The sequence below is a fragment of the Hippichthys cyanospilos genome, chromosome 15 (genome assembly GCF_059441005.1).
Source record: "Hippichthys cyanospilos isolate Australia breed blue-spotted pipefish chromosome 15, RoL_Hcya_1.0, whole genome shotgun sequence".
Taxonomy (NCBI): Eukaryota; Metazoa; Chordata; class Actinopteri; order Syngnathiformes; family Syngnathidae; genus Hippichthys; species Hippichthys cyanospilos.
The window spans coordinates 3,982,684-3,996,743 of record NC_142383.1 but is presented as its reverse complement, the minus strand read 5'-3'; the positions used below and the strand labels follow the sequence as shown (position 1 = coordinate 3,996,743).

General features: G+C 37.0%; 1 protein-coding gene across 1 annotated transcript in view; it reads left to right on the top strand.

Moving 5' to 3' along the window:
- LOC148411396 (voltage-dependent N-type calcium channel subunit alpha-1B-like) overlaps positions 1-14,060 on the top strand; it is a 175,998-nt gene that overhangs the window by 14,523 nt on the left and 147,415 nt on the right. Inside the window, exon 5 of the mRNA XM_088435897.1 lies at positions 8,168-8,307. Coding sequence (XP_088292023.1) covers positions 8,168-8,307 — 140 coding nt within the window. The remainder of the gene's footprint in view (positions 1-8,167; positions 8,308-14,060) is intronic.

Sequence of the window (14,060 nt, the reverse complement as noted above, 5' to 3'; positions counted from 1 at the left end):
AATTGCCCACCCCTGAGTTAGACCGACAAACGACTAATTTTGGGCATATTAGCATAAATGACAACTTTCCAATGAAGAAAACACAACTCACAGACACTCGGAAGCCAGAGCTCACAAAGAGAAAGAACATTGGGTGTAAAAAGACAGCAACTGCTCCCACAAAATGCACTACCAACAGCCGCCACAGGCAGCGCCAAAATCCAAGAACTAAGTAAAACGGAGAGGATCATAAAACGTGGGGTTCAGGGTTTACTATGATGTCTCCAGCTAGTTCTTTTTCGAGTGGCAAAATATGGATGGATATGCTCCGGTTAAAGAACATGTACCGTTGCTCCATTCAGCACATTTATTAACTGTGGTCTGCAATAAAACAGACAGAACAAATGTTAACATACATACATACAGTACATACACCATTCAATCCACAACTCAACAAGCAACATAACATTCTTAACTTCTAAACTCACTGCATTCAGCTCTAGCCAACACAACTAAATGCTTCCTCATATGAACGAAACGCTATTAGCATAATTAGCATGCTAGCCGAATACAACAATTTAATCGCAGTAAAAGACGTCACACACAAGCATACACCTGCTCTATAACACACAACTAATGTCCACATTGAACGTTACAAGGAAATAAACTCACCTTTCATCACATACACACAATCACAAATGTGCTAGAATGTGCGTTATGAGCAACTTTATCAAGTTATGTCACGGATTGAACGGTGTCGCTGACGAGGAAATAAGGAAAACTACGGTGGGTCATTCACGTTAGACTAGTGGTGCGTTCACGGAATGCTCACAGCATGGGAAACTACAACATCTCACGCAAACAGCACATCGAACGAAAGTACAAACATATAAACAATGTGGGCTTTCTAACACTAAGCCAAACAAGGCACACATCTCTAACTGTTAAAAGTTAAAGTAAATCATTTCCAAAACACCCAAAGTATTTCACGGACACCCTGTAGTCAGGCCACGGACCCCACTTTGGAAACCACTGACTAAGACAACGCTGTCTTTTGTTGTACACAATTAACCAGTTTCAGAAGCAAAACCGACATGACGGCATGTCTGTTAAAAAAAAAAAAAAAATGAAACTGGCAAACTGCCCTGTCTATCAATAATGGGGAGAAAAATGGCACATTTTGTTCCAGTTATCCGCGTGTGTTATTTGAGGTTGCGCATTGGGGTTGAAAATAGCATGTGCTACAAAAATCAACAGCTTTGTGTGACTAACTTAATGAATTCCTGTCACATTCACCCACCTGCTCCTGCCTTAAGTGGTCTCCGCAGCTGCAGAGCGTATTTAGCAACACAAGATTGTTATGACGAGGACAACAAAATAGCAGCCGGGAACGGGGAAAGTAATGAGAGTTGTTCAACAAAGAGGGATCACACTGTAGCATGCTGAATTCTTCACCTTGATGATGTAATAAAACAAGCCGCCAATTAATTTGCACATGCAATCTGGTTAAACAAATCCAAAATGTGCAGCAATTTTTTTGAGTACAAGTCGACAACCCCTTTTTTTTAACTGCAATTTGGGTGAATTTTACAAAAATGCGATCATAAGTATACCCCTGACTTTATGGTTATCAATCAATCAATCAATCAATCAATCAATCAATCAATCAATCAATCAAGTTCTTTATTTCAAACGTGGGAAAAAAACATGAACTCACAGAAAAAGATTAAATATATATATATATATATATATATATATATATATATATATATATATATATATATATATATATATATATATATATATATATATATATATATATATATATATATATATATATATATATATATACACACACACACAGTCACAAGACAGACACTATCAAAATGAGTAAAAGAAAAAAGGAAACCACACGTCCTGTCCCCATGTCTGAAAAGGAGTGGGAAGAAGTAAAATTTATTTAATCCCACCCCCTTTTAATAACACCAAATCACGCTAGCCATTATATCATGGCTGTTCAATTAAAAAACATGGTGTGTGTTATTAAAATGATGAAAATACTGTACTTTTGGAGGCATTTCTACATTGTATATCAAGTAACATACTGTTGCAGTTATGGAGGGGCGGGTTGAAATGAAAGAAGACTGCAAGGCAATCTACGCATACGTGTAAACACAAATGCTGAAAACGATGTTGCAACAATTAAATGATTTAGAGTTTCAATGTTTTAATTTTTGACACAGCTGCATATTAATTTGTCTAAAAGACATCATCATCACTATCTCGCATAACAAATAGCTCCTCCCATTTCAGTGAGCGGATATAACTTGCTCTTCTTCCTCCTGATCATTTCTTCAAACATGCGCCTTATTCTTCCATGGGTAGTCAAATGATTTGCTGATCATCTTACTTGGGATGGTCTCCTAAGCTTTCTCTACTTAACTAATGTCAACTGTGTGGAGAGATCAGAGCGTGGAAGGTTGCTCTTCACTGACCCCCCAACTGCTGACATGTGTTCCAATGCTCTCACATTTGTATTTTCAACGGCTTATTTAAGCACTCATCCATAAGCTGAAGGAGACAAGTGAAGCCATTTTCTTATCATTATGCGTCAAAGTCCGCTGAAAAAATTATCCACGCAGCCTCGTTATTGACAACAAAGAGGCACCTAGGCGAGTCTTGACAGTACATTTTTGAAATGTTCCACGCAAACACTCTAAAATGGATGCATACTATTTTGAATTAGAGGTAAAAAGAAAAAGCTTTGCAAATGACATATTACTTATTTTGCCTTTGATTTAACGTTATTCAGATACAGATATCTGGAAGAAATTCATCTGGTCTGACTTATGCGGTTATAAGTTGACCCCACCTAATATATGGGTTGAAAACGAAAAAAAAATACTTGACTTCTACACTGAGAAATACGGTAATTACAGTCCTCGTTAAAGTGTTATTTTTCTTAATCATGTGAATCAATTTTTTTATCTCTAACTATAAATAATTTAATATAATAATATAATATATCTGTTTTCATGCATCTTCTTAGCTTAAGTTGTTGGGGTTGGAAAACAAGGTCAAACATAGGACCGATTGGCCATCATTGTGTTTGGGATAACGTGATAGGTTTCTTCTGCGTAGGAAAGCAGGAGGAAGACCTGAAAATGGAAGAGCATATGAGAGTTGTTGAACCGATGAATGGTAAATTTAACTTTAAAGAAAAACTTTGACGGTGCTTTCAATAAGGCGAGTGTGGTTTGCATTCTTTGTAAGAAGGAGCTTGCTTACAACAGATACAGCTCAAGTTTAGCCTACAGCATAAATGCAAAGCACCAAGCTGCGAGTACAGCCCCAGATGGTAATGTACTGTGTCATAGCAAAGCTCTTTCCCAAACTGAACTTTAGAACGCCTTGCATCTGAGCAAGTATACAAGAATATGCTTGGTTTTCTAATTATTTGGCTATTGTCAAAAGATGGTTGGAACAAACGGTTGCAGTCACCACTTGAGAATAGCCTCCAATGTAGTAAAATTAACATATTTTTTGGGCTATAAGGCGCACTAGTCTATGAGGCGCAGCATCAAAATTTTAGAAAAAAAGTTGCAGGTCATAACATCAGAAATTTGTGCAAAAAGATGTTGTGTGGAAGCTTTTTTTTTAAAATTTGTATTCATTTTTTAATTGTTTTTAACTGAACATGCCTGCTTGTTTAGCACTAACATATATAAAAAATGGATGGATAGATACAGTATTTTCAACATTGACAGTATACTGCAGTTAAATAACAATATGTACATATCACAAACTTTTATACAAGAACTTATTCAATTTAGACATAATTTATAATAATAGATTTTTAACCATTGATTTTCTCTGTGTGCCCTGCGATTGGCGGGCAACCAGTTCAGGATGTCCCCTATTTACTGTCTGAAGCCAGCTGAGATAGGCGCCAGCGAGCCTGCGACCCTTGTGGGGATAAGCAGCTATAGAAAATGGATACATGAATGGATGATTCACATCTTTTCAGTTACATTTCATAGTTCAAACCCCTCAATTGACACACTCAAGAGATACACACATTTGCTTTCCTGGTAGATTGTCTCCTGGTGGCTAGGGAAAAAAAAAAAAAAACCTTCAGATACGCCACACTGGAATATAAGCCGCAGACCTCAATTATTATTTGTTACTACATCTTTTAAAGAAAATAGTGACTGAATTCAGTTTTTTGTTGTTGTATATCAGTCTTTTGATTTCCCCATGTAATACAATGTCTCTGAAAACCTCTGGTTGAACACTTTTTCTAAATTTTTGGGGGTAAGATTAAAATGAGAATAATGAGATCAATTAAATTACAGATCTTATTGAATTCATCTGTAATTTTGAATTCCTTTTTTGACAACACTTATTGCTCAAATCAGGTATTTGTCAGTATTGTGCACCATTGAGAAATCCTTGATCTGCATTTCAATCTGGATCCTAACCAACCGTTAATGAGATTTTCTTGGCTCATGCACCACATTAAGTTACTTTTATAAACTCTTGCTAAGAAATACGCCACAATGAAAACTTAACCTTAGTAGTAAATCTTTCATACTCTGAGGTTCTGTCTCCCTAGTAACTTCTCTGATACGTTCAATGTCTAAACAGCGGTGTACAAAATATGTTGCTATATCAAAGCGCCTTTCTTCGTGATGCAGTAACTCTTGTCTTACATGTCAATTATCACTCGTGCTTCAGCGTGGGCAGACGACACTATAGAAAAGGTCACACTTCTTTATAGTGCTCTGGCCTGTCACACTGCCTTCATGTGATTATTTATGTCGGAGACGGCAGGAGGATTCAGGGGGTTGGGGACAGTGTCTGTCAGGTTGAAGTGAGCTGGAAGCGAGTGAGGAAAAGCAAAGGGGATGGATGTAGGCGTGAGATAGTCGCTGTTCAAGCTCTCTGTAATGCCTGTAGGCCTGCTGCACATACTACGTTCAACCAACGGAGAAGAAGTATAATGCATTCACACCTCTTCCAGCTCACTTGCTCACTCATAAGGAAAGGCCTTCGTTTAACCCGTAACTCAAGGGCCGATGAAAGTCATGTCAAAACAAATCTTATCAATATCAATGTTTTAATATGCCCTTACCAGCCTGTCTACAACATTTTGGTTCATATAGCGTGGTGGAACAAAAAATTAGCAAGTATTGTAATTTCTCAAATAAAAGGCACTTCGGTGTATAAATTCAGGTATTTTTTTTAAGTTATTGTGTATATGACGCACCAACACTTTGGCAACAATGAAAAAAGTATAGAAAAACAGAAAAAAAAACAAATTTTCCCTAAACTCTTCATATTTTCTTGTCTACATTTCCGTAAATTATCAATTCGTTGCGCGTAAAGTTAAGTGTGTTACAGATTTCCCACAATGTGAGCGGTCAATGAACGACTCGCCAGTGTAAGTGCTAGCACGAGCTGCTAACACGAGCTGCTGTTAGCCGCAACAGGAACTTGTTGCTCACAGCCACCAGTTTGCTCGCCCCGTTACGGTAATTATTGCAAGCAAGCATACGGCCGACATAAAATGCACGTCTGTGCGTCAAAACTCTGTTTAAGTGGCCCGCGGCTCATAGTTTAGTGCGGCTTATCTGCATTTTTTTCCATCTGTAAAACAAATGTGTACTGTTCAAGGTGTCAATTTATGGAACAACTATGAAATAGAACTGAAAATATGTAAATCAATGACTGCTCAAAAAGAGTTTTCAAATATACACTTGTATTAAAAACATAACAATGATGTATAAATTGAATAAGATCTTTTATAAAATTCGTGGTGTCTAAACTTGATATGTATATGTGAAGTTTTATACGTGTATGATTGTATATATGAATTATCCGCAATATGTTTATTATTCGCAATATGTTTATTATTTTAGTGAACATATCCCTAAAATAATTAAACAACTGTAGTATTCTGTCGATGTTATGTTGAAAATAACTATTTATCCATCCTTTTTCTATAAATATGTTGGTGCTAAACATGCAGACATGTTCAGTGTTGAAGATAGAATGGTACTTAAAGCATCCTATTTATAAAAAAGAAGTTTTGATTATTCTTATTTTTTTAAACTTCGATTGACCATATTTCTGTGTAAATATCTGATGTAACAAGATGGATAAAAACAGGTGAATTTAACTGCTTAATTAATTTTCCACAAGCAAAATATTAATCAGAATATCATGTGTAGACCAGTGAAATATACAATTATGAAGATACATTTTTAGTTCGTAGTAGTTTTAGTTAGTAGTTTACTTCCCCTGTCCGCTCATAGGTGTGAATATAAGACTTTACGCAGGTCTTGTCATGTGGAGCAAATATTTTGGCTTTTTATGCAAAGTGTGAAATCTTTTGTAATATCTTGTTTGCTGATCAATCAGAAAATGTCATTGATTCGTTGCAATGTCATAACTTGCCGATCAATTGACGACATAATTAAATGGATCCACAAACACAATGTCTTTCATTCAAGGGACAACAAAAATTCTTCTATTCTTTTCCAAAATCTTTTAAGTATAATTACATTAATTTGGGATAATTTAGGTGCAAGTAGTGAAATTTGAGCAAATGTTTAAATAGATTATGTTTAAATAGATTACATAGATTGTTCTATCTTCTAATTGGATCAATGAGTAATAAGCTCCCAAATCCTGATCGTGTAAATTCTAGTGAATATTCGTGTGAATGTTTGGTTTTATACCCCGTGATTGAGGACTTACTAATCCACAGTGTATCTCACCCAAAGTCAGATAGGTTTCGGGTCCGTCTAAGCCAGTCATTTTCAAATAGTGCGGGGTGATACCTGGGGGTGCTAACCACCCCTAGGGAAAAAGGGAAAATGTTTTGTTTTTGCCATATGAATTGGAATAAAATAAGGATTGGGATCTTTTCCTTTCTTTCTTTTTTACATTTCAGGCACTTCGATGCACTTGGTTATTTTTTTTCAATTTTAGACTAACCTGTAACCTGTAGAAAAGCTGCAAAAAAGTAGTCAACGGTTGTTGGGAGTTGATTTATATTGCTTCCTTCTTTTGTTAATGTGAAAAAGGATACAGTTTTAGGGATACATACTGATACTATATTTTTTAATAGATGATAAGCTTATTTTTAGTCAGTACACTGATGAGATTCTGTAATGTGTGTTTGGGGGTCAGTATACAGTATATCCCACTCAAAATGGTACAGGACAATTGATATTTATCCTTCCTTCTTGAACCAGGAAGTAGTAAACTTTAAAAACAGACGGGCAAAGAAATTATTCCATTTTTAACATTTGGCACTACATGATATTTTTTGGGCATCAACTGTCATGATCTGTGGTTTATTTAGATTATATGTAGTTTCGCGTCATGTTACGTCCTGTTTACCTTTGTCCTGTCAACCACTTGTGACTTGTCCGGATGTACCTCGTTGTCTTGTCAGTTTTGTTCCTTTCTTTTTTTCAGTCTTTGTTGGATAGTTGTTGGTCTTGCAAGTCATGTGTCCCCTTTTTCTTTTCATGGCAAATGTTTTGTTCCATAGGGTTTTTTTTTAGGACTCACCCCCCCCCCCCCCCCCCCCTCCCCTCCCACACACACACACACACACACACACACACACACACACACGCGCACACACACACACACACACACAAACTTACTTCAGGTTGAAATGAAGAGCTCATTTAAATCACTAAAGTCATTTATATCAGTAAAGTCACAACACTGCTGTATATGATGCCCAATAAACTTAAGAATCTGTTGGGCATTTTACTTTTTCATTAAAATGTAATTTTGGGTCAAACAACTGTTTCCAAGTTGTTTTGGTACAACATGGCTGCAGGTTACACTTTTAACAATGTTTCTTATTCATTATTAATCATGTGTGGACCTCCATTGATTAATAGCACCCTGCTATGGGCATAAATATTTGTGTTCACAGTCCTTTTTTATCATTTAAAGAACAGGGCTCCACTTCTTGTACTTTTGCTTAGGATATGCAAGAGGTGAAAGGGGCCATCTTTCTTTCTCCATGTTACTTACCCCTCTTTCTTTCACTTTATGCTTCATTAACTGCTCTCTTACATTTTTATGTTTTTTTAAAAAAAATGACCCTCCGATGTCACTCTCATGGACTCTCTCTCGCTCTGACTTTCTCCCTCTACAGGACGACACAGAGCCCTACTTTATTGGAATATTCTGTTTCGAGGCAGCCATTAAGATCATTGCCTTGGGCTTTGCATTCCATAAAGGCTCCTACCTCCGTAACGGATGGAATGTAATGGACTTCGTGGTCGTTCTCACCGGGTGAGTCTTCGCCCGCTGGGTGTCGGCCGTATACGGGTATCATAAGTGGCTTCTTTTGTTTGTGTGTGCCTTGTGAAAGGATTTAGTGGCATCACCTTCCCCCACTTAGTTACCTCCAAGCATCCTTCATATTCAACAAGTAACATAAGCACATGAAATGCTTATCTGTCACTTCTGACTTTTCATCTGCTTGGCAAAAACACATACAGTAGAAAAGCTTGATAAAATGATAGATGATATAGTGTAAAAATTGGACTATGATGGTATTTTTTTTCTGACTGAGTGTCCATTAGGCTGATGTTAGAGTGGCTGCCGAGTAGACTCTGGGTCTTTGGATATTTTCAGATAGTTCCTATTATCAGAGAAGAAGTGAAGAGACGTTGTCTCTCAAATGAAGCAATCATCAGGTCAATAGTTCTTAGCAATTACCGGTGGGATGTCAATTTAACTTGGGTCTGAAGAGCAAGATGTTATTACTTTTATCCACTGATGGCAATCAGATGGGCTGAAGGAGGAATGATATGTTTCTTGAAAGCTCAGGTTTGCTTTTTCTCTTGTCAGTGTCAAGTGGTTATTCAAATTAGTGCTTTGATTTGTTGTAAGTTTTCCATGCTATGAATTTAAACAGGATATGCTGTCATTTTACCTCAAGCAAAACTAAATTTATCGGTTTCTTAACTGCAATTCTGATTGACCAGTGATTTCTAATGAAACAGAATTGTGATCATACCATTGCTATCTAAGATTCAGTTTATTTACACTTAAATGTGACAGACTCTGGCAAAAAGGTCTGTAAATCAGCAGGTAATGTTTCGTGTAAATGACAAATAGAATTGTGTGGACCAATAATATCGATTATATAGATAACATATAATATAGATTTCTCCAAAAATACGCTCCTTACAATAAAGGATTAGTAAATATATCATGTCTAGTATACAGTATGTTTGTAGCTCGTGTCTGTGATAGTGATATGACGTTCTCGAAAGACCCAACTCTTTTCAACAATTCTTCATTATGAACGGTGGGACTCTAATTCTTCTGAGGAGCCTTCATCCCTGTTTTTCAAAAATGTTTTTGAGGTATATTTTTTTAGACTTCCATTTGACTAAATGAAGCCACATTTGGCACAATTTCTAACATGCCTAAGCGTGTTGACGACTTAGAATATTTTAAAGGAAGACAATATTAAATGTCCCATCAATTACAACACTTGGAAGTATAACATAAATTGAAATGTATCTCTAATCCAAGTGTTTGTATCGAAATAAAAAAATGATGATTTAAAAATAGTAATAATTATGATGCATCACTTTTATATAGTTCTTTTCTAGACACTTAAAGACGCTTTACAATGGATATGTTTTTGCACCTATGGCCTCTGTCACCAAGCAAGGGACACAAGGACGCATGACTCGGACAACCTGCGCTATTGCCTGCAGCGCGACTGCTCCAAATAAACGAAAAAACATGAAAGAGAGAGTCTTTCGAACAACTCTTCTTAGTGAGCTGTTGTGAATGAACGGGTCCCTTTAAGGAACCAATAGACCCATCACAAGTGTGGGAGAACCTCTTTCTTGTCTAACATCATTTCACAGACGATTTAGCCATATATATGCACATACCAAGTAATAAAAAGTGAAAATTCACTATAATGGTACTCTTTAGCTCCAAGCACGTACTCAAACTCAAGACTTACTATGTAGGGTCTTGTTGTTTACAATCTTGTGATTGATTTGTTTGTTGATGATGTTGTGCCACGTATGACTGTGACAAATGAATCGCTTCTGTCTGTGGCAGTGATAGTCCACTTAATGTTGTATTAAGTGGGATGAAAATCAAAATATAGTAGAACCATCATTAACCTTGATCATCACGATAGGACTCACCTCATAATACACAAAAGTGATATTTGGAGTGACTTGTAAATACTAATACATATAAAGTGTCAATGTGTTATTCTGTGTTATGTTTAATGAAAACAAAAATGTGCTGAGCCATCAACGCACTTACAAAAGCCATGATAAAATATCGATAACTCTCACACACATCTCATGAAACAAAATTCTTCAATCAAATTTCCCATGGGCGTAATTTTACCTCATTAAAATAAAAAAGAAACATACACAGTTGGAAGCAGTAAAACACATAAACTTTGGCAGATGATGCCTCAGAAGATGATCATGTGAACTTGTTGTTTTTGAGGTTGAGGCCAAATCACCAAGTTTGATGACTTTCTTCTGTTGAGGGGACAAACCTCCTCAGCTTTGAACAGCTTAAGAATGTTGCAAGGTCAATTTTAATGGAAGTCACTTTCCAATGCTCTAACAACAGCTCCTGAAAGTTTAAAAATTGTAAAAATGTATGTGCCAAAACTTAAAAGAGGATTTTTTTCAAGACTAGGGATTTCAACATTCATTTTGATCTAACCACAGCAATTTCAAATACAATTAAGTGTAGAATTAAAATATAAGAATAACTGATCTCATATGCAATACCTGTATATGTAGGTGCAGTACCTGCTGCAGTATTTACAGCAATGTTAAAGGAACACTCCTTAAACTTTAATAGGTGCTCAGTACTATTGCTACTCTTCAGAGGTGTTTGCAGTGCTTGTAAAACTAATTTCATTTTCTAACACAACCTTCAGTTTAAGTTATTGCAGAATCCATTAGGATAATTGCTTTTTGCTTGTTTTTAAGTATCCTACCTTTAAAGTTAATGTAAATAAATCATTGAATGCTGTGAAGTTTTGGTTCCTTAAATTTAATTTATTATGTATATAAACCGTGTACTACATTTTCATAAAGAAAGTAATGCATTGTTTCTTTGTCATTTTGATGGTACACTGCTTTTTAATAAAACAGTTGGCATCAGGCATGTAGCCAGAAATTTTTCAGTGCGCTGGCCAGCTGTTTTTGTTGTGCATGTTTGCATCTGTCATCCTTTCTCAAACCATTCACATGCAATGGTTCGCAAGCTAGCAGCCAATTAGAGTGATCAATAGTCACAGACGACAAATGCCATTTTCCATACTGTGATCATTCACATCATAGCTAAAAAGCACAAAGGCACTTTTTTTTTTTTTAATTCTTCACAATCTTCAATGTTGCTATTAACCTGGAATTGTTTCTGCTTGTATTACGAGTTTAATGCTGGATAAGAAGAAATTAAGTATTGGAACAAAGCAATAAACACGAAGTAAGGATGGGTGAAACAGAAGTACCCCAAACTGAGCTTCAAATTTTCTCTTTTGTTTCATCTCAAATGAGGCAGTGTGTCGGGATTATCATCATTTTTTTTTTTTTTTTTAATTAGATGGGGTGAAAAAAAAAGATTTTCAGTCATGGCGAACCATTGCTGACACAGCTGGATACAAATTAACGATTATATTGTGTCTACATTTGGTTGCTTGGCAACCGCAGTAGATAATACACTTTGTGTGATCAGGGCTTTTGTGTGTGTTGTGTATGGAGAACTTGTCTTTGGGCTTGACATGATCCTTTGGGATTTTAGGTTGTGAGTCAAAGATGTGCAAAGTGAGCGCACACCAAAGTGAGAGCACCGCTTCAAGGTGTTGTCATTGCAAGTCTCTCCCTCATGTAGAAATGATCGAAACTATAGCGTTTTGACCATATTATGAGGCGTTCAGTCTTTTCATGGATCAGCACATAAGGAAATATGACATTGAATACCTCAAGAATAGTTTAACTCTCATTTGGTCCGCACATAGATTTACCGGTTGCATCTTTTGTTGGAAGCAGTTTGCTGTTCGGAAAAATTTACAAACCCTGGTGCTGATGTTGTCATGCGGGCATGCTCCGAACTGTCGGTCTGCTAGGAGCTTCATCAAATGCTGGATTCTATTTGAAAGGCAGATGCAAATGAAGGCTGGCTCTAATATTAAGTCGCTGATGTGTCAGTTGTGTGGGATGGCAACGTGAAAGGGACTTTCCTCTTGCATGCCTACAATAAATATGCATGAGCACATCACTAACTAATGCTTTCAATGTACAGCCCCTAGGGAAGATATTTCTCTTGTATCTGGGGATTGTCGTAACATGCATAATCTGCTACGATGGATCTGCAACAATATTTGTCAGCATTATCTCACTATTTTACTTTTGATGCAAGGCAACTCTTTTACCTCTTTATGAAGAGTCAGTCTACCCAGAGTCCATTGCCAGCGCTTAGTCCTTAGGCTAATTATGTTTGTACAGCCATCCAAGTCTAATGAAAGGGTCTAAATGATAGCGTAGCTAGAGGCAGTGGCAGACCTTTAATCTCTTCTGATCAGACATTAGAAGCCCCTAATAAAATAGTGAATCTGCCTGTGTTGCCAAAGGCCTAATCAATAGCTTGCAGTACTTGGCTGGCAAAGTAACAATGAAATCTGAAGAGCACTGATATGCTCTTTCGATCTAAAAGGTATGGGTTGTGGAGTATATACAGTATTTTAATATTTGCAGAAGCTCAAAGATACAAACAAGTTCTGGGTTGCACTCAAAAAACCATCACTTCCACATTCCACAACCATGCACGCTATATTCAACGGATAAAAGGAATTTCTAGTGAACAATATGGTGACCACGTGCATGACTGTTATAAGGTTGGAGGCTTCCAATTCAGGTTGAATCCTTGCTTTTGGGTACTCAAAAAACATAAAATAACTTGTCCCCCCCCTCTGAAACAAAGTGGTAGAAAATGTACTGCTGTGCATACATTTCATTGAGTGCCTTATGTTAGAATAATTGTATACAGTCCCACATTTGTTTCTGCAACATGTATATTGGTAGACATGGATATTGTCTGTTGGAGTTGTTTGTGAATAAAGTGTGAGGAGAGGACATGCCTCCTGCAGTTGTAATAAGAAAGCAGGCACCACAATCTAATCACAGGCATAGTTTCTGTAGTTTCTGTAGGCATAGTTTCTGCAACATAACGACCTAATCACCGGGGGGAACGGTATGGGGTATGTCGCCATGTTCCTGAGAAAGCAGATAGCAGTGATTGCATGGAGTGATAGTATATGGACTTCCATCTACATCCCCCACTATCAGAAACTGATTGTTGCGTAGCTGCCATAATATCTCCCCTAACCTTTCAGGGCCGCAAGTGGTTTTGTAACTAGGGCCAACCCTAACGAATATAAGAGGGTGGACAGAAAGTGTATCCAGAACGGTAGAAGAACTATAAATGTGCACCTCTCTGTCCACTTTCCTTGCGAGTAAAAGCCCCTTGTCTTCCTTCTTGTCTGTTCATTGAATGTTCTAGGTTGTCTGAACCTGACACCTATGTCAGCGGACAAATCTCTATTTCATTCTTAACTTAATGATACAAGGTATTTCCTAGGAATTTCAATTATTTTAAACCATATACAGTACATTACTGACACATTGTATATGTTGTAAAAGTTCAAGTTATGATTGATTTACTCTCAGTGGAATTTCACGTTCAACATTCATATTTGTGTTTGCTTAATCTGAAATCACCAAGGAAGATACGCAGGGACTCCAATGAAAATATTTCTGTGAAAACCACCTCCTTAAGGTTTCGACTTTAATTTCCCAGCAGCTATCCATCCCATCTGTGGACATGGTAGTGCGACCACATACAAATACAGTGGGCCCCTGTGTTACGAGATTAATCCGTTCCGCGGTTGGGCTCGTAAGACGAATTCACCGTATGGCGGGCAATCCAAACCTATGTTAAATAGCTAATACGTTTAGAACCCCAGGTAAAAACATCAAAAC